At 33.6% G+C, this 21,112-nt stretch overlaps 2 protein-coding genes across 2 annotated transcripts; both read right to left on the bottom strand.

Moving 5' to 3' along the window:
* Window positions 1-8,517: 8,517 nt before the first annotated feature.
* LOC131617973 (uclacyanin-3-like) lies at window positions 8,518-9,902 on the bottom strand. The gene is made up of 2 exons (XM_058889243.1): window positions 9,664-9,902; window positions 8,518-9,127 (listed from the first exon to the last, which is right to left on the bottom strand). The coding sequence occupies exons 1-2, from the start codon at window positions 9,821-9,823 to the stop codon at window positions 8,694-8,696; spliced, it is 594 nt and encodes a 197-aa protein (XP_058745226.1). The 5' UTR covers window positions 9,824-9,902; the 3' UTR covers window positions 8,518-8,693.
* Window positions 9,903-17,475: 7,573 nt separating this feature from the next.
* On the bottom strand, window positions 17,476-18,507 carry LOC131617972 (uclacyanin-3-like). The gene is made up of 2 exons (XM_058889242.1): window positions 18,265-18,507; window positions 17,476-18,168 (listed from the first exon to the last, which is right to left on the bottom strand). The coding sequence occupies exons 1-2, from the start codon at window positions 18,422-18,424 to the stop codon at window positions 17,795-17,797; spliced, it is 534 nt and encodes a 177-aa protein (XP_058745225.1). The 5' UTR covers window positions 18,425-18,507; the 3' UTR covers window positions 17,476-17,794.
* Between the last annotated feature and the right edge of the window lie 2,605 nt (window positions 18,508-21,112).

Raw genomic sequence — 21,112 nt, 5'->3', positions numbered from 1 at the left:
GTTGTCCACAAAACCGCTAAATCTTCGTCGTTCTTGATCTCAAAAGGTGTGAACTTAATGCCTCCCTCGTCATTAAGCGATGGCGAGCGGTACTCGAGCTTGACAACCTTTCGATTCTCGGGATAGCGCAAAAGCGTGTTGAGCGACGGTATCAACTCCGCAAACGGCGTGTCGCGCGAGAAGCGAAATTGGAACGGCATCGGGTAGCCGGTTTCAAAGTAGACGAATGCTAGGTGGGGGTAGGTTTGTGTAATTTGTGTTTTGTGGTGTGAAGAGGATGAAGAAGAGTGTGTGGTATTTATAGACTTATTGGAGCATTGATGGCCCAACAAATCTTATCATGCATCAGGGGACATTTCGGAAATGAACTTCCGAAAATAGGTTCCAGACATGTATATTTCGGAAGTTCATTTCCGAATTATGCAGAAACAGACTTAAATTTTACATTTTGTTGATTGCTTAGTGTGTTGTATAAATTGAACAAATGGAATTCAAAATAGACATAAATTACACAAAGATGACATAAAACATACTTATATTATATATGTATTGAATCGGTCCGATTTTACATGATAAACAACAATACATACAAAAAATGATCGTTACAAACAAAAACGATCCGGAACGAACTAAAATTCACCGAACCAATCGGTGGATCCTAAGTCCAAAATAGGCACGTTCTTCGACCGCTCTCTATTTTGCTCGCGCTCTTTGCTCATCATTTCTTCAAACTCCGCCATCCTCGAAACGAACGGATCCGGCCAAGTCTCCGCCTCATTTGAACGATGTGCCGTCCATTGACAAGAAGTAGCCGGTATAGGACAACCCGGTTTCAAAAACACTTGAACGAAGTGCCGCGATCGTAGATACCCGATGCATATGATGCGGCCCGACGTGTCCAACGGCGGTCGACTATGAAGTGGAAAGAAAGTCTCACTTAGTCCAAACCTCGTCAAATCGATACACACCATATCATACGCACTTGCTATTAGATGACCCATATCGGGGAATGACATCCACTTCGAAACCGGAGCGATACCGGTAAGTGATGGAACAAGTGCATCATGAATTTTTGCAAACTTTTCTTGATTTTCATATAGTCGGCCGTAGATGTCCCGATACGAAGTCAACTCCGCAATGAGTTCCCGTCGGACTAAAGTGTGATTATTTTCCCCTTTACCGAGCGAACCCGCAACGGCCCGATATCCACAATTGCCGTCGCCGCCAACATCAACGATGTTATCGATATATTTGTGCATAAAAAGTGGCATCTCATCAATGTAGACAATTGGTGATTTTTTGATCGGCGGTGTGCGAGGTGGCTTCGAAATACGGGCTCCTTTGTTACCACTACACTTAGACTTCGGTGTCTCATGAATTTCCGGGAACGATGCATCCACATGTTCAAAATAGGAAGGAGATCGTTTTGTTGACGTGTCATCTTGTGTAATTTTGGACTTTTTCGGTGCACCTTTCGTTTTAACCGGTTGAGATGGCGGTTTCAAATCGGTGGTCTCCAGAAATGCGATCTTTCGCAATTGTTCTTTTATGTGCATTTTTGTTGTGTCGTCCGCTTTAGCAAACTTCTCCATTATCACTTCCAACTCGTCGGAGATGGTGATTTTGGAGTCATTTTCTTTCGGCAGGTCAAAATCATCAAAACGAAGTTTCTTCCAATGGTCGACTACCTCATCCATGCGTATGGGTGAATTCAAATTTTTCTTTTTTGCAAGTATACAAGCACACGGAAGGCCGTATGTAGTTCTAATGGTGCACCCACATAATGAACTATCCGTCCCCGTGGTCTCCGACCGCTTAGCTTCATGAAACAAAAAATTCAAACTCGTTCGAGATATGTTGTAAATCAATTGGGAGAATAGAATTTGGCCCTTATACCGGTGTTCCATAACCGTCTTGCTCCGACCGAACGATGTTTGAATTTCATGGTGTTGATTTTCAAGCATTTGGTTCACGGTGTCCCATCCGCGACACAAATCTCCCTTGCTATCACCCAACCACCTCTTGAAGACCGCATGTGCGGATTCAACTCGGTTAGTCGTGGTGCAACCAAGATGTCTAACCCGATTTGTCCAAGCGCACACGACTTTTTCTCTAACTTTGTCAAGAATGGTGGATTCGACGTAATGACAAAAAGTCTTAATGGAACCACACAAAGACCTAAAGTGTACCAATTTCTCGGTATAATCCTCTTCGGAGTATGCATCCAAAATTCCCCTCCATGCTGCCATTATCCTATCAACCACAACACCGGCTTTGACAACTTTACCATTTTCATCCGGCCTATCTTTCGTCCCAACCGCGGGTTTCAACTTGCTTCTCACGTTGCAAGTTATGTGATACCGGCAAAGTAAAGCGGTAGATGTCGGGAAGACGGTATCGACCGCATTCATCAAAGCATTGTCTCGATCGGTGACAATGACGTTTGGCATAACCTCTTGATCAACTAACAAAGACTTGCAAATTCCCAAGGCCCACGTAAAGTTGTCTTCTTTTTCACACTCCAAAAAAGCAAACCCCACCGAATAAGTCTTGTCCGTCGAGGTCACACCGACGATCTCTAGAAGAGGAAGCCTATATTTGTTTGTCTTGTACGTCGAATCCATGACTAGAATGGTTGGAAATGTGTTGAATAATTTGATACTTTCGGGATGAGTCCAAAAAATATCACGCACCGTAACTTTATCCTCGGAGGTTCGGAAGCTTGAAACATATTTGTTATCGTCTAGTAGTTTCAAAAGTTGTTGCATTTTCGACCGAGGGCCCATATTCAATACTTTGAGATTGTGCCGTTCATTATAAACTTGCTTGATATTTGAAACGCAATCCGGATTCTTACGCTTCAAATCGGCAAATATGTTGCGAGGCGCCACTTTGACTATCGTTAGGTCCGATATCACATTCCTCTCTTCGCGGGACAAACGACACGCCATTGGATGCCCGTGTAACTTGACATCCAAGGCATGATTATGAATTCCACAAATTACGGTTAACCGCCACAAATCATCAACCCTCTGAGTAGCACGCAACTTAAACGGACACCCGCACTTCCTCGATCCCGTGTCCTCGTGTTTTAGCACCCGGTTTGATTGTACATAACTACCACCCCGTTTGCAATTTGGGTGAGGGTTAGGAATTTATTTATAATGTTATCTATAGATAACATAGTAAAGTCCTTATAATTATTAGTATATTTTTTGGATCATTAAGTGTGACTTAGTCATAAAACTTCATTAAACATAAAGACATTATTCTTAAAGTATATGTAATCAAGCTTTAGGGTTACAAAGGACAACAATGATATATAGATATTATTATGTGAGTAGACTAATGATTGTATCTCTCGGGTCATAGATATATACATTATCAAGTCTTAACATAGGGATTAATATTTTGAGTAATGTTTATATTGGATTAACCCATCATGAGAATACTATCTAGTGTGTTATTTAAGTTTCATCAATTACTCTCATATTCATTGTGGTGTATGTCATCCTTCGACCTAAAGTCACGATGTTTTTTATATGCAATATGGTCGTTTCATCAACTTTCGCATTGGTTATGAAGATGACACTAGAATTTAACACCTCTTGATAAAAGCATATTGAGTTTTCAAAATGACATTTTTGATAACCATCTTCAAGTGATTTACCAAAACCTTAACAAAGACTTTATACATACAACCAATCAAAGAATTAGGTCAAAAGTCATAGTATTTGTGAGCTATCAATCTTAAGAATTAAGATTAAATATTTTTTCAATCTCTTTAAATATAAGTACTTTCATTTTTATTCTCTCAAAAAATCATCCTCTTAATATTTGTCGTTCACATTTTTTGTCTCAAACGTTAAATTTGTCTTAGGGAAGCTGACGTGGCATGCCACGTAAAAGTTTTTTTTGACTAAGTGTACATCATGTCTTACGGAAGATGGCATGCGGTACCAATCTCACAGTCCACTTGCAAATGCCCCGTAAAGCCAGAGCAAAACTCCGTATGGACTTACTCAGCTCACAAATTGTTTGCACCTAGCGGAACTCAAATTTAAAATCTTGAAAAAAACACATTCTTAAAATTCAAGCCTCAACGACTAGGTCATTCCAAGGGGGGTTTACTTTGTTACATCTTTTTCAAAAGATTTTCGCAACCGTCATGAAATAAAAGTTATCTACACTATGTCTTTCTAAGTAGTTTCTAAGTAGATGAAGATGATAAAATTTCTAATAACACACTCTCAAATACACACTTTTTAACATGTTTTTTTTTCTCTTTTTTAAATTCATATGTGTCTCACTCAATTTATGTGGATCCCAATTTTATTTATATTAATTTTAAAATATGGTTTTAAAGTGTATGTTGATAGATAAATTATCTTTAACAATATTATAATCATTTTATAAAATATTGAATTTATTTCATAAGATTACTAACGAAATTCCTTTAAATAACCAATAATATTTGTCACAAAATACCTAATTAGATACTAAATATAGATAATTTCGTTGATCAGAGGATATTAACTCTTTTTATATAAAACAATGCTATGTTTTAAAAATCGAACCGGTGAGGGTACTGGATTACAGATTTATTGATCGAACTATTGAGTTACTAGTCGAATTGTATGATTAAATCGGATTAAATTGAATATCAGTTAAATAAATCAGTTTCTATAACAAAATTATATATCGATAAAATCAGCCGAACCGAATGAACCAATCTCTAAAAAAATCACAACACCTACAAAACTTCAAATAAATTTTAAATTCAAAAATTCAAATTTAAATTCAAATTCTAAACATAATCATCACACAAAACAAAATAGTATAAAATGCAAAAATTCAAATAAATTTTAAACAATTAAACTGAATAATAAAATAACTACAATGTCTAATAAATTTAGTTCCAATGACAGAAAGTTGTTCCAAATAAATTTTGCATAAAATCTACTTATATTTTAATTTAATTTTTTCATAAAAAATTATCAAAAAATGGCATTATTTTTTCCGAGGAAAAAACAAACAATTAATTCGCCAGTCTTCTAAAACCGCTGATTTTTATCAACTTTATTGTATTCACTGATTCAATAGCTTACACAATTCAACAATCTAACCAGAGTGCTGACCTCTCCAATTTCTTATTCGATCGGTTCAGCCAATCCGGTTTTTAAAATTTGACATTAAATAATTTGAGAAATTATTATAATAAGTTTTGTTTAATTAGTGGTTATTTAAATAGATGTCACTAAATTTATATGAAATCTACATAAGATATACTAGGTACAACAAGTTTGACTCCTAAATAGTGACTTTTTGTTTTATTTTTTGGAAATTTCAATATTAACCATCAACATCACTCTCTAATAAAAATAACTTTATTGAGATAATATTTAGATTTTTTTTGTTACAACCTGTTGTATGAGTTGTACTTCTCATTAAATTATTTTTATTTATTTTAAAACTAAGATATGATATAGAAGTGGCGTATGACATATGACATATGAATATGAGTACATTAACTTTAAAATTGTACATTATCTGTAAAGTCCAAATGTTACCCATACTTTGATCCATTATTTGATTAGAATCACAAATCAACTTTATAATCCAATAGTTGTTTGTCTTATACTATTTTAAATTTAAAAATTATATCTTTGTTAAATATAACACCAATAGTTAACACACTCTAGCATTTTTAGTTGAATAAATTACTCTTTATGAGTTTGTTTTAGTATTAATTTTTTCAAATAAAAAACTACTCCCTCCGTCCCACAATGAGTGACCCAGCCCACCATTTTACACAAATTAAGAAAAATAGTTAAAAGTAAGAGAGAATAATATGTTTACTATAATACCATTATTATGTATTGGGAATGATGAAAAATTTAATAATTAGAGGATAGAATTGGAAAAAGTTTATTGGAAATTAAAATGGGTCATTCATTTTGGGACATCATTTTATTCCAACTAGGTCACTCATTGTGGGACGGAGGGAGTATATCAATGAATGATGATCAACAACAGAACATGGAGGTGGCTGCATGTGGGTAATAGTAATAGTTTTTGGTCAAATCTGTCGCAATATTAAAATAATGATTGTAATGATTTGATGCCAGTTGTATTGTGACCCAATAACACAACGCATCAGGACTATTTTATAATAGCAATGCTATCCATACACTTTTTTTTACACCAAATGCTTTTACACCGTATGAATATTCTTGTTTTACCCCTGCACAATTGTCAAAGCAAGAATAAAAATTATTAAAAAATTAATTAATATATGCTTTGGTCTATTATACGGTGTCAGTGTACACTTTTAGTGTACAAGTAACATTTCTCATTTTATAAACCTATAATATTTAGAGAAATGTTAGGCTTACATAAAAAACTACACTACACCGTATGTATATACGGTTAGACTTGTATTTGATTTTTTTTAATAATTATTTTTATGTATAGGTTTCTCTATCACAACAAAATTGTTAGAATAAAGCTAAGGTGTATATACACTGTAATTGAATTTGGTGTAAGCATAGATCTCATAATATTTATTATCTTGTTATATTTTCAAAAATAAGTCAAATATTCCTTTTAGTTTTAATAGAAAATTGATTAGAAAAAATATTAAATAGCAAACTTAGAATCAAATATAACTATAAAATAAAAATAAAAGTTACAAGAGAATCAAGAGCACGAGAAGTTTACAAGAACAACAAATCAATAAAGTTTAGGTCGACACTCTTATGAAAAAAATACTTTATGATACAACTTTCATCTCACTTAATAAATAATTGAGGTATAATTTTTGGCGCATCACGTTTTAAATTTTTTTAAAAAAATATTATTTACTTCCCTTGTTGTACTAGAAAATCGAGAAAAAAATCAACTCAGTGACACGCTTCGAATTCTTACATGCTTGGCTTCATTCTTTTTTAACCATGTTGCTTGCATGCTTGGCTCCATACATTATACTTTTCGAACAAGGCAAGAAAGCTATTGTATTGATCTTTAGTCAAAGAAATATTTCCATCATTTGCAGCTTTCACCTCAATATCCGCACCGTCTTCTTGAATGTGAGCTCCAACATTGTTAGCATACACATTCCCTTAAGAAAATTCCTAACTTGGTGGATAGACACGCTTCCTACCGAACGCATCAACTTTATGACCTTTTTTGCCACAATGTGTGTATACTTTTTTTATGAAAGAACTACATCGACCGCTTTCTCATTGATAGCCATCATGTCCTCCGCCTCTATCATAGCTATGATTTTCTGCATCACTCTCAACTGTGTTTGTTAATGCATTTGTTTTATTCTTTTTTTACCTCTGAGTATGCATTACCACCATAGTTTTGTTGCCTCTTTTTTTGAAAAACCATTTATAGGACATTATTGATGGTTGGAAGAAGCTTTATCAACAAGAATTGAGATCTAACATTTTGATATTGCTCATTCAATTCCATAAGTAATTGAATGCTTTTATCCTCCTTCTTGAACATTTTTGCATCGTGCATAACAACAAAAACATGTGCCTTTGGAAATGTACATTGAGGCATTGGTATGAACTATTTGATATCCTCCCACATAGCACGCATTTTAGTTAAGTATTCAAAAATTTCCTAGTTTCCTTGTTGGAACTTTGAGAAATCCTGATACAAAGCAACAACAAAAGCCATGTCTCCTTGCAAATAACTTCTTTGAGATCATTCCATACATCTACAAGGTTTTCAATGTATACCACACTTTCAACAAGTTGTGACTTCATCTAACTGATCAATCATGAATGGAAAAGGTTATTGCATCTCTCCTATGCAACAAAGTTAAGATCATCTTCTTTTGGAACCAGAATTTAACCATTTATAAATTTGAATTTGTTCTTGGTGACAAGAAAATGTTGCATCCCCTGCGCCCATTCATGATAATTTCTATCTCCTTCCAATTGTGGCGTGTTACATACAGTTGTTAGATTCTCCGATGGATGAATGTAATACAGATCAACTACAACAATTAGATATAAGGAAGCATTTTTACTATTGTTGCTTTTACTATTTCTTCCCATTGAAATCACACGAAGTAGAGTTAGATGAATCAAGTTCTATGATACCATTACAGAGTTTCTAACTTTGTGATCAAATTGACAAAAAAATATGAATGAGTGGACGAAAATCTTTATTCTAATTAACCTTGCAAAGAAGAAAACCAATTTATATAAAAGCTAAGTATTATACTAGTTAGTTAAAGAGCATAATAGAAAAATAATTATCAACAAACTACATTGCATTCACATAGTAGCTTGTTGAGCAAGTTACTTACTTTGGTCTTCATCTAATGTTACTCATTCTAAATCTTTTAAAAGAATAAATGAAGAGCTTTCTTACTACTTTCATAAAAATTACTAATATAGTGTGACATGATTGGTACATAGGTGGATGTCTTAAGTTAAGCATATATAATAGGTAGAGATAAAAAATTTAAAAATTTTGTTAGGGAAAGTCAACTATTGAACAAGTGGTCATAAAATAAAGTTTTTTTTTTCATTTTCATTAAAATTGATACACATCAAGGTGAAGATAAGATATACATCTCAAATCATTAAATAAAATTAAACCAAATTCAACAAAAACCAATAACACATAAAACCAAAATGACTAATAGCAATAATTGCACTGTCTCTTCCCTAGCCCATGAAACCCAAAACCACAAACAAAGAACCCATCAAAAGACCAACACCATTAGAAACACTGATAGCTCCACTATCCTTTGGTGATGATGGAGAAGTTGAATTAGTCTCAGAAGATGGAGTTGATGGAGTAGTTGATGGAGTGGTTGATGGTGTGGTTGATGGTGTTGTTGATGGAGCAGGAGTTTTTGTTGTTGGAGGGGTGCCACTTGGAGTTGGGGTGGTGCTAGCAGCAACAACATTGACTTCAAGTTTCATTCCACCGGTACAATGACCTGGTGTTGGACATATGAAGTAAATTTTTCCTGCTTTTGTTAATGGAACCTTTGAATCTCCATCATTGTAATTCTTTATGGTGTTGCTTGAACTGCAACTTTTGTAATCACTCTCATCAACTTCATTCACTTGGTGAGTTCCTCCATACTTGAACACTGAATTTTTCATCACAAACAAATTTTTCAGTTTTGTAACATAAATTAAATAATATATTTTAGGGTTAAATATGTTAATAATTCTGATAAAAAAAATTATTTTTTAATGTTTATTTTTTCTGAATTATTGAGTTTTTTTAAATAAATAAATTTATAATAATCAGAGCCATATTTAATAGCGTCCGAGACAACTATGGTGACTCATAATTTATCATTAAAAAATTATAGCAAAATAGAGTTTGATAAAATATCACTTACCGTTAAATTAAAATAAAATCTCTAATAACTTTAAATAAATTATAATAATCTCAATATATATATATATATATATATATATATATATATATATATATATATATATATATATATATATATATATATATATATATATATATATATATATATATATATATATATATATATATATATATATATATATATATATGATCATCTAAAAAATATTTTGTGAGATTTAATATATATTTTTTCAAAAAGAAATAGGCTATAGAATGGAGTATTAAGTAAAGGATGTATACCTAAGTTATCACCAACTTTGAAAGTTTTTCCAGAAGTCCATGTAGTGTAATCAATCCCTTGAGTCCATTGATTAGCATCACCAACAGTGTAATCAGTTGCAAATACATAAGGAAAAGCCAATAACAAAACTAGAAAAGAAGCTACCATCGAAGTATTCATGTCTATGAATGAACTCTCTTTGTTCTAAAGATACAAAATATTTGTAAGAGAATGTGTTAGTGCCAATGACAAATGAAGTTATGGATACATTTATATAGTACTAATTCATTTGTTTACTATGTCACCAACTATTCCATATGGATTTGAATTTAATTATTATAGTGAAGTGGTTATTGACATTTTCTATAAAAGCCAGCTTAGTTCTACCTAATACATTGAGATTCTTTTCTCATAAAGCAAGATATAAAAACATGAAAAGAAATGGCAAGTGGCATTAGCATATTTGCCGGGAAGCACGTATATATAATAGTGGATTATGATATCACATGACCCATAGTCAAAAAGAATAAAATTGAATTTCAAAACTATGACACTTGATTTAATAGACTTCAAAATATTTTGAAATTTGTTCAGGGTTGTTCACAATACTCATGACAAAAGTCCTAAGCTTGAATAAAAGGTCTACGGAATAAGTAGACTTTCGTTCAGCTAAAACCGGACAGTTATGCTTTTTAACACATCAATCACCATCTAATTTAATCAGAAAGTTGTCCACACACATGATTTTGAAGATTTAAAGATAACTCCGAGTTCTTCCAGCTTTTTAGGGGAAATCATTAAAACAGTTAAAGTAGGATATATGATAGTGAATACTTTATTCCCATAGTACATCATCATTGCCTGGCCGAATTTTTACGTTTTGGAGGTCACATTATGAACTCTATACCTAACAATGAAGTGCCCTTTAAACTATAGACATGTAGAGGTAGTAAAAGACGACTAGGAATTAGCGAGAAGATGCTACAAGGACAACCTAGAGATGAAGAAAAAAGGTTATGTAAAGCCTATCAATTTGTCTAGCTCACACAAAGTCTACTACGTCGATCTAGACCCACAGGTTGACCCTTTGGAGGACATGTTGACACCTACATGAGAATTAAATACCACTCAAATAGGCCATAAAAGTCATCAAATTACATAGATATGAACCATGTTATTGAGAAAGGAGAAAGCCAAGGTTGTGTAGCTGCTACAAAAGAATGTTGATTTAGTCGCATTGGCACCAACTGATATGCTCAAAATAGATCCAAATATGGTGTGTTATCATTTAGCCATTAAGCTCGGGTTCAAGCCCGCCGTGCAAAGCAGGGGAAGATAAAAGAATAGCCATCTCAGCAGAGGTGGTGAAATTAAAGAAGGTCGAGATTATTCAAGAGATCAAATATCTAACCTAGTTAGCTAACACCATGATGGGGATGAAGGCTTCTAGAAAATGGAGATTATGCGTAGATTTCAATTCCCGGAACAAAGCATGTCACGAAGATCCAAATCCATAATTAAGTATTGACAGTCTAATTGGTGGCTCTTCATAGTTCCGAGTACTAAGTTTTATGGATGATACTCAAGTTATAATTTTACAAGAATGAACCCCAATGATGTGCCAAATACATCGTTCAAGACTAATCGTAACACTTTCTACTATGTGGAAGTGTACCAGAGATTAATGGACGCCATCGTTTCCAAGAAGATGGTCGGAATCTAAAAGTATACAATGATGACATGGCCATTGATTGTAACAACATGCTTTAAAAATTTACGTTTAAACAAACTTTATTCGTAGAAAGAGACGTCACCTCTACTTATTTCACCCTAAGGATGAGGGAAGAAGGGAAAAACCTTAAAAGGAAGAACAATGTTCTATATTGATTTTCCCTTGTAAAAGGAAGAACACCCAGGGTTTTTTCTCAATATTTGTGAAATTTTGGATTTTTTTATCTTACTTGTTCGAAAAATAACTCACTCAATAAATTTTTATGAATGTGTAAGAATGTATATTGTTCAGAGAATATGACAAAAAGGATTTATATAGGTGCTAAAGGTTAGGCACAAAAGTGAGAGAAAATAAATATTGAGTTGAGTCAAATCATACAGTCATGATTTATATCAGAGGAAAGTATGACATGAATCAAGGTAAAAAAATTGGAAATAGAAATTATGATTTGAATCATGACGTGATACCTATGATTCGAGTCAAGTAATTACTTGATTTGAATTATGGTTAAGTTTTGAAAATTTGTTTAGTCATGATTCGAGTCAAAGAGAATCATTATTTGAGTATGGCGTCTTCTATTTTGAGTCATGAATTCCTTGATTTGAATTAGAAATACATAGCCAAATTCCTAATTTCCAAATGAATTTTTTATTCGAATCATGCATCAAAAACACATTGTTTTAAGTTTGCTAACTTGTGATTGAAGGTACACATATGTTGATGTTTGAACAACTTGTTCATGATAAAAAAACTCATTGAAATGGATCAAATCAAACTTATTGAATGTAAAGAGAGACACATGGTATAATCTACAATAAATGATCAAATTAAAACCTAATTAATAAAATCAATAAATAAAATAACAACAAATCAAAAATATTGTTACAAAAACATCAAAACACATATTAAAATAATGTGAGGATAACATTGTTACAGACATCAATTTTCAGAATAAACTCTACTCTTCGTAGCAATAGTTGACTTCATGCCCTCGACCGCAAGGACAAATGCAATTATGGTAACAGGAACAACCTTCACGACTTTCCCCTAAAAAATATTATTTCTCTTCTTGGCCACCTCAGTTTGAAAGTCAACAGGGTCATTGTGTTGCACAGGTTGTACCTCGCCCCTGCTGGTTTTGGCACTCTCCAACATACCTTTCTTCTCGTCCATTGAAACATGAGTCATTCTTCCTGTAAAAAGGAAAAATAGGTTGATTAGAGTCAACTAAAAGTAAACAAAAATTACACAATAGAAGAACACCTTATCCAAAAAAAATCATCAAGGGTAATTGGTCTCGTATTTAAATAAATATTTTACCCACATGGCACATAACTACTCCAAAAATTCAAATTATTCCCTCTTCTTCCTACTAAGTTTATTCGGATCATAGTCGATGATGGAAATAGGCTCTCCAGTTTAATAAAGAGGAAACCTATATGATCCATTTTCCTTATAGATAGTCTTAGGGTAGTATGCACTTCCTCTAACCCTGACAAACTTATCCTTCCAATTCTCGTAGTTAAAGATAAAGGAAGCAAGAAGAGCATTCCATGGTATAACACTTGCAAAAATCTATTTTCCTATTGCTACACCTTTTGTCTCATAGAAAGAGAAAAAGATCCCAACAAATGATCTTAAATCGTTGGACAAACACCCACATATTCAGATTTAACTCAGATGGGGGCAATGTTGAGTACACAGAGAATATCATACTCAAAGAGTGTGAACGAAAAACCAACCACAAAGTCTTTAAAGACGACGGTGTAAATGTAAAAGTACTCATTCTCCATCCCATGAGGCCACCACATGCAAACCATTTCTCCTCAAACATGTGGCTCTAAGATTGCATTTGGCTTGTTGTTCGTGTTAGATCGCTCCATGCCCATTTAAAAAAACCTTCACCCAATCCAGACTCAGAACTTCCTCATAAAAGGATCTTGAGGGAGAATAGGAGATCTCCATGATGAATTTGATGGATACTACAAAAGAATACACCAAATTAGTGTAATTATTGCTAGATGAGCTATCGAAAAAATTAAACATCTCCCTCTCCACAAATTTCATATCTATTTTTCTCATTCTATGTAACACCCTTCTAAAACTCCTGCGGAATATTAAATAAATTCAGAGTAAAACATAAACAAGGGCATTACAACTCTAAAATATTTAAAACATTAAATCATGTCATGCCTTATAAGGAACATCAAAACATATTATTCAGTAATCATGTTAACACAGCGGAAAATACTTCAAAACTGAATAACATAAAACATCGGTATTTAACACCAAGAATTCACCGATTTAAAACCAACAAAACATTATTCCAATATAGGGAAAATAATCCATCAAACAACTCAAAATTAAACGTCCCCCAGTGTTACAAGACCAGAGCATGACACTGATACAACCGAACTAAACGAAGTAACTCTATGAGTTATCCTTACCAAGCACAAGCCGCTACTCCTTAATCTAAAAAATGTCAACAGTAAGGGTGAGTCTAATTCGCAATTAACAAATGTTATAAGCTCATAAACAATAAGATATCATGCGTATTATTCACCCAATTGCAATATATTCAGATTTACAGCCAATATACATCAATCACACCAAATAAATCAATCACATCACATTATAACATTGGACATCTTCCATTCATGTTATAATAATACATACATACTAATGCAATGCAACTACCTACATGTGGTACCAATCCATGGGATTAACCCATCTCATTGATCCACCACCAGCAGGATACATCTACTTCTACTCACTAATTTCGCACAATGGGAATTAGCTACCGCTGATCCAACACCACCAGGATACAGCTACAATTATGATTATGTATGCTTGCACCACCTTAAGCATGCTAATCATCAACACCAAACAATATGAACAATCTTTATCATATTTCAACACCGAACAACAATCATGGATAATATATTCATACCTCCACATAATCCAAACAATTACATTATATAATTCACACCGAACACAACATTTCATAATAAACATGTTGTCACAACACATCCACATTGTCACATTGACCAATTCATGCACACAATGTACAAACACAACACCAAATATTTTAAATCGAGGTATTAAAATAAATTCGGCTACTGTCTAACACACCATTTAAGTATATAGAATATTTCATTAGCTTCACGACGCTCAAAACGGCGCTTAAAACGGACTTATGGTTCGAAAGTTACAAGTTTTAGAAAATATTAATTTTTCTTCCAAAAAGCTACAGCATAACCGGTTACAGAAATGGCGTAATCGGTTACGTCCATAAAATTATTAAAAAATTTCAGAAAACTTACAGTGTAACCGGTTACGAGAAATAGCACAACCGATTACGCTTGACTTAACTTTATTCGCTATTATTCTAAACAGGCTGTAACCGGTTACAGGAATAGCGTAACCAGTTACGAACTCGGAAAATATAATTTTTGGAACGTATTACTCAGCGTAACCGGTTACGTAACCTATTACGACCCTTCTGTAACAACAACTTCAATTTTTGACAGCATTTCATTCAGCCCCTCTACTGAATTCAATCAATACCAGTTTGATTATAACACGATTACAAAGCTAATTTCAAAGATTTCACACAAAGTTATCAAGCAATAAGTCTATTTCACATCACCAATCATCCACAAACATTCAATTGCATAAAATCTATGAATTTGAGCCCTAAACATCAAAACCCCTAAACCTAACATACATCCCAATCGAAATAAATAATACACAATCAATCCTATCACCTATGAATCGATAATAGAGATTAATTGGAAGAGTCTCCCCTTACCTCAAAGGTTGATCTTGGATTCTTCCTCTTCTTCGCTCTTTCGCACTTCTTCAGCTTTCACGTTCTCTGCTTCCTTCTCAATTGAGTAAGGCCTAACCCTTAGCACCCCCCTTTTACTAAACACGACATCAAGCACAATAACCTCATTTTCCATAATTCTCCAATAAATCCAATAAAATGCCAAATAATCCCAATAAATAATTTAATTTCAATTTAAATTAATTAAGTAAAGATATGGGGTGTTACATTCTACATTTCAAAGCTTTCAAGCATCAACTCCACAACTCAGTTTTTGCCAAAACGGCTTGGAATTCTATATCCACCTCGAACGTGTCACAATCCTGAATAAAAACCATAACTAAGAAAGGATAAATAAAGAGTAAAAGGGTCAAAATATTACAAGCAATTGTTATAAAATGGAGATATAGAATAGAGGAAGAGGGATAGCAAATAGCGCATAAGAGTATGTTAAGGAGTAGAAGTGGAAATGATGTTGAGACAATAGGCTTATTGTCTATTTAAAGGCGTAAGTGACAGACAAAAAAGTAATTGCATTTAATGCTAACAGTCTAGGGTGTAGATGTTAATGATAACTTAACTTCTATGTGAGTCCCGAGACAATTAGCACTACTAGGACTAGCCAAGACTAAACCCTAGTGAAAGTAGGAATGTCAAGAGACAAGAAATTAACCCTAAAAAAGTTGGTCGGAATTTCAAGTAGAAACATTAGGAGACTAAACATCTCTCTTTGACATGAGATTAGCCACCTCGTCCCTACAGTAGATTAAACATCTCGTCCTCACATTTGAGAGATTGTGTACAGTCCAATCTTTTCTACAAAGCATCTCGCCCTCACAGACCTCATGCTAGAGGGTCTGTGTACAATCTAGTCTTCTTCATAAATATTTTACCTTTACAAACTTAATGTTTAAGAGATTACATACAAGTCTAGAAATTCGGACCCAATATAAACCCAAATTGAAAAGAGCTCGCCTCAATTTTAAGGGCATATGGGTAGATCAAGACTTTAAGAAAGTTTTAATTACGAACTGAATAATTATTTGATTGTTTAATTTTTATTCTTATCTTATCCATTTTACAAAGTTACTCATATTTTTGCTTTCTCTGGAAGTCTTACCGTTGAATAAAATGAATAATCTTTTTGAAAGACGAAAATGGAGACATACAGACGTAGCCAAAATTAGCACGACAGTCATTGGATGTGTGCTGCAAATTGTATATCATCTAGCGTCTAAAAGCCTCCTCGAAAAATAAGAAATGTCTTTTATATATATCTGGGTCATCCTTAGACATGATGGGTAAATCTGCTACCGCCATGACTTGGCGACATATCTTCTACGGGAGGAGTTAGATTCTCCACCTTCGACAAATATTCCCGCTTTGGTATTCAGAGTATGGTTGAGCGACATGTCCTTTTCTCTTCTCTCTGGATCTTTGTCTTTTATGGACTTGGGACTTCTTGGTTGATCTACTACAGATCTAAAAGATGCAATACAGTAGTGGATCAAGAAGGGACGACTTACTCCATACATCATAGATGTGATCGGAACGGAATCCGGAAAAATAAAAGAGGGAATAGGAGCTGAGAAGATTTCCCAAAGAAGAATCGATCCTTTCATAGAGAAAATCATCTCCCAAAAAAACTATTGAAGTTGACATTAGGGCCAAAGGTGGAAAAGATAGCAGGAGTGAAGAAGTGAAGAAGGGGAATACCAAAAAGGGAAACACCAGTATGTTGCACCCATTACTAGGTGTCTTTAAAGGGCAAAGAACCCCTCACAAAAGATGATGAAAAGAAAAATCGTCGAGCGGATAGTTGTGACCCAAGAACATGAACGAGATCTTTCCTCTAGACATAATGTATGATCCTCGGATTTTAGGATGGTGAAAAGTTAGGCGAGACCATGAACGAGATCTTTCCTCTAGTCATAACGTATAGCATAGCCAATTTTAATATCTCCATAATCCTTATTGACGGCTAAAACTCATGTGACATCATGTACGCATTTTTCAGTCCAGTGAAGCGTGCGATCTACCTCATTAGGATGTGCGAACTGCACTACCAACAACTCAGATCTCGAGGTAAATTGTTCAATAGTACTCAAGGATCCTAAGACAAATATGGTATCATTACATTTAGACATAGGGACACGTGTCACAACCTCCTTATGAAACATCGATAATCAAGAGAAAGACAATTATAATGCATCTGTTCTAAATACTAATTACGTCAGATTAAGATTCTTCACTTATTTTTTAAATACTAATTACGTCAGATTAAGATTCTTCACTTATTTTTTATATAAGTCAGCCTAAATGTGGACATAGCAAACCCCCTCACTCACTCTACTGCATATAAATAACGGCTTAGGGGCAGTTGTTTTGGGTCATTTGCGAGGCCCATATAGAAAGGTCCAAGATTGAATCCGGAGAGGATACTAACGCATAGTAGATAGAAAAGAGAATCCATGACAAATTTTAATGAATGATCAATAATAACAATAACTGTGTTGTATAAATTCAACAAAAAGCACATAAAATCAAAAGGACTATTAATAACAATAATTGCAGTTGCACTGTCTCTTCCCTAGCCCATGAAACCTAAGACCACGAACAAAGAACCCATAAAAAGACCAACACCATTTGAAACACTAACAGCTCCACTATCTTTTGGTGGTGATGGAGAAGTTGAATTAGTCTCAGAAGATGGAGTTGATGGAGTGGTTGATGGTGTTGTTGATGGAGTTGGGGAAGTGCTAGCAGCAACAACATTGACCTCAAGTTTCATTCCAGCAGAACAATGACCTGTTGTTGGACATATGAAGTAAATTTTTCCAGTTTTTGTTAATGGAACCTTTGAATCTCCATCATTGTAATTCTTTATGGTGTTGCTTGAACTACAACTTTTGTAATCACTCTCATCAACTTCATTCACTTGGTGAGTTCCTCCATACTTGAACACTGGATTTTTCATCACAAACAAATTTGTCAGTTAAGTAATAATATTGCAGATTCATATATCAAAAATGGAGTGTTAAGTAGAGGATGCATGCATACCTAAATTATCACCAACTTTGAAAGTTTTTCCAGAAGTCCAAGTAGTGTAATCAATCCCTTGAGTCCATTGATTAGCATCACCAACAGTGTAATCAGTTGCAAATACACAAGGAAAAGCCAACAACAAAACCAAAAAAGAAGCCATCATTGATGTATTCATGTCTATGAATGAACTCTCTTTGTTCTCAAAAGTACAAAATATTTGTAAGAGAATGTTTCTAGTGCCAATGACAAATGAAGTTATGGATACATATATATAGTACTAATTATTTATTTACTATGTCACCAACTACTCCATATGAATATGAATTCAAATTTAAATAATATAGTGTGAAGTGGTTATTGACATTTTCCATAAAGTCGGCTTAGTTCTACCTAATGCATTTTGATTCTTTCCCCATATGGCATTAGCACATTTGCAAGGAAACACGTGTAGTATATTATGTAATAGATATTTTGACATCACAAGCAATGAGGAATAAAGTAAATTCCAAAATTATGACACTTGATTATGATAAAATGTAGTGATTATTTTTTTCAAAAATATTATGAGAACTTTTTCTTTTAATATTATTTGACACAAAATAAAAGGAAATAAATTGGAAACAAGTGGGGTTCATCTTATTTTAGATTGTAAAATTAATCTTTTTAAAAATTTATTTATTTTTTTAGAAACAGACATTGTTATGCTTAAGATATTGTATTTAAAGGAAAATTTCAAATCCTACATTGATTAATGATGGAGGTTGAAAAGACCTTATATAGAATCGATCTTTCACTTTACAAACAGATTTATTAAGGATGAGTTATGTCAAATTTTAATTCTATAAATATTGCATCAGACTCTATCGACTACATCATAATCTACCCATCTTTTATAATTAGGCACTAAGCTCAATATTTGTGTGTGTATGAGGTTGTATTGGAAAATTTTCAAACCATACATTGGTTAGAGATAGAGTTTGAAAAGACTTTATATTAAGTGATTTTTTCACTTTATAAGGTGTTAGCTAAACTTAATTTTAATTGAACTCTTTAATCCAATGTTGTTAGTGTTTGTAAGCTACAGATTTCAAATGGTATAAAAGCATGTTGATTGTTTGAAAATTATTTTTTCTTGTTTGTCACAAGTGGGGAAATATCAGTCAAGTCCATGCATGCGTGTTTTCTTCCTACTCATTCATACAAGAACACTAGTTAGGTTAAGTGTAGATCTTTCGCAATGTGGGTCGGTCAAAAAAGTCATAGATGTCTTTTTCTTCAAAGATACTTCTATATGCTGAAATATATAAAAACATGACATTCTTTCCAAAGTCATATTGATATTTGAATTTTAAAATCTCCTTACAATGAACTACATGTTCACCAAAGATATCCAAGCACGTCTTACAGCAAACAGCATAAACATCGTCAACTGAAAATAAGAGAACTATAAAGTAACATCTAAGGATAGTATAATACTCTATTAGTGACATATGTTGGTCTAACACATCAATAACAATAGTAAGGAGAAAATGTTGAGCAGGTGCTTCTTGCAAACATTCAAAAACTATTTCATATCCAAGAACATACTTTTATCCAAATCGTTAATCTCAAGATCTTTCTTAATAATTTTTGCAAGACGTTAATCTAACCTAATATAAAAGGTTGATTGGATTCTTGCGCTATTTGTGCAATACGTGACTGGATTTGGCGTTTAGCGTCGGTATCGCAAGTAGATTCATGGAGAGACTGAAGGTGTCTCACTTTGAAGCAGTCAAAAGAATACTAAGTTACGTCAAAGGGTCTATTGGTTGCAAAATTCTCTTCCCCTCATCGAATACAGGAAAAAAATGCAATTTGCTCTATTTCAATTATTCCAATTTGTGTGGAGATAAATTTGATTGTAAGTCTACATCTTGATACATCTTTATGTTCAATGGAACAACAATCTCATGGTGTTCAAAGAAGGAACCGATGGTAGCACTCTCGTCTTGTGAGTCCGGGTATATTTTTGTTTCGTTATGTGTGTGTCAAGTTGTGTGGCTAATGAATCTATTGAAGAAGCTGAGCAGTAATATTGAGGGTGAGGTTGTTACGCTCTTTGTTGATAATGTTTCCGCTATTAATCTTGCTAAGAACTCAATTGCACATGGGAAGAGCAGGCATATTGAGATGAGATTTCACTACTTGAGGGAACTTGTTGGTGAAGGAAAGTTGAGATTGGGATATTGTAGTAGTAAAGACCAAGTGGCTGATTTGTTGACTAAGGGAGTCACAAATGATGTCTTTATAAGGTTGAAGATGAGCATGAACATGGAAGATTTGGACCACTTGGATTAAAGTGTTGTGTTAAGTGAAAACTAGTCATTCAAGTGTTGTAATCAGTTACCACAAGGATGTAATCGGTTACAGCTGGGAGAAAGTCACTTATTAATTGAAGAAAATAAATTTTGAAGTTGGCGTAAAGAGTTACGCATTCCTAGTAACCGGTTACACCTGATACTTAATTTATGTTATTTGTCAGTTGTAACCGGTTACAGGTATTGTGTAACTGGTTACAGGTCTGACATTTTGCTTTTTTTGATTTTTGGCTTGATGTTTTTTTATTCCAATATGCTTGTAATAATGCCTTAAAGGCATCCTCATCATTGTTAATGGAAAATTATATTGTCATCCTTAATTATCTCTCTCTAACTCTTCTCTATGTCACTCTCTCTTTTTCCACACACTCAAACCCTCCATTGTTTAATAACTTTACGATTGAATTTTCTACTGATATGAGTGAAAATAGAGTGGAATAAATTAAACCTATTAAAAAAAATAAAGTTATTGGCCAATATTTATGATAAGTCAGACTTTGATTTTA

The sequence above is a fragment of the Vicia villosa genome, linkage group LG7, assembly GCF_029867415.1.
Source record: "Vicia villosa cultivar HV-30 ecotype Madison, WI linkage group LG7, Vvil1.0, whole genome shotgun sequence".
Lineage (NCBI taxonomy): Eukaryota > Viridiplantae > Streptophyta > Magnoliopsida > Fabales > Fabaceae > Vicia > Vicia villosa.
This window is presented reverse-complemented; position numbering and strand designations above follow the sequence as displayed.

Excerpts from the sequence above, each read along its gene's own strand:
- LOC131617973 (XM_058889243.1), bottom strand. The coding sequence starts at position 9,823 with ATGAATACTTCGATGGTAGCTTCTTTTCTAGTTTTGTTATTGGCTTTT. Across the intron at positions 9,128-9,663 it reads CAAAGTTGGTGATAACTTAG|TGTTCAAGTATGGAGGAACT; the intron begins GTATACATCCTT and ends TGAAAAATTCAG.
- LOC131617972 (XM_058889242.1), bottom strand. The coding sequence starts at position 18,424 with ATGAATACATCAATGATGGCTTCTTTTTTGGTTTTGTTGTTGGCTTTT. Across the intron at positions 18,169-18,264 it reads CAAAGTTGGTGATAATTTAG|TGTTCAAGTATGGAGGAACT; the intron begins GTATGCATGCAT and ends TGAAAAATCCAG.